The sequence below is a fragment of the Phaethon lepturus genome, unplaced genomic scaffold (assembly GCF_000687285.1).
Source record: "Phaethon lepturus isolate BGI_N335 unplaced genomic scaffold, ASM68728v1 scaffold24919, whole genome shotgun sequence".
Lineage (NCBI taxonomy): Eukaryota > Metazoa > Chordata > Aves > Phaethontiformes > Phaethontidae > Phaethon > Phaethon lepturus.
In genome coordinates, this window is record NW_010563138.1 from 813 (window position 1) to 1,221 (window position 409).

Genomic DNA, 409 nt, shown 5'->3' on the forward strand with positions numbered 1-409 from the left:
CCCCGTGCCGGGCTGGCGCTGGGTGCGGCATCGCCAGCCACCGGTCCTGCTCATGCCCTCGCAAAGCCAGCCCTGTCCCCTGCCTTTGCCGTGCCCAGGTGTCCCTGCTCTCCGTGGATGACATGTACCAGAACCTGCCCCCCGCCGTGAAGGACAAATACTGGAACGAGTCCACGGCTCAGCCCCCTTACACCATGGCCACAGCCGCCGAGACCTTGAAGCCCTCATTCCTGGGCTCCACCTTCGATATGCGGTGAGTGCGCGGCGCAGCCCCGGGGCTGGAGAAAAAGAGGGCGAGTTCTTCAGGGTAGCAATAGCACAAACTGGCTTGTCCCCCTGGGCCCAATTACGGCGAGTAAACAGCAAATCCCCCCTTGGGAATGCGTTGCCCAGCCCCTGTGGGGCTTGG

General features: G+C 64.1%; 1 protein-coding gene across 1 annotated transcript in view; it reads left to right on the forward strand.

Annotated features, from left to right (window-relative positions):
* The window catches only part of LOC104626552 (bestrophin-4-like), a gene marked incomplete at its 5' end in the record, with an annotated part of 1,769 nt that overhangs the window by 806 nt on the left and 554 nt on the right, over positions 1-409 (forward strand). The window contains one exon of the mRNA XM_010294497.1: positions 99-253. Coding sequence (XP_010292799.1) covers positions 99-253 — 155 coding nt within the window. The remainder of the gene's footprint in view (positions 1-98; positions 254-409) is intronic.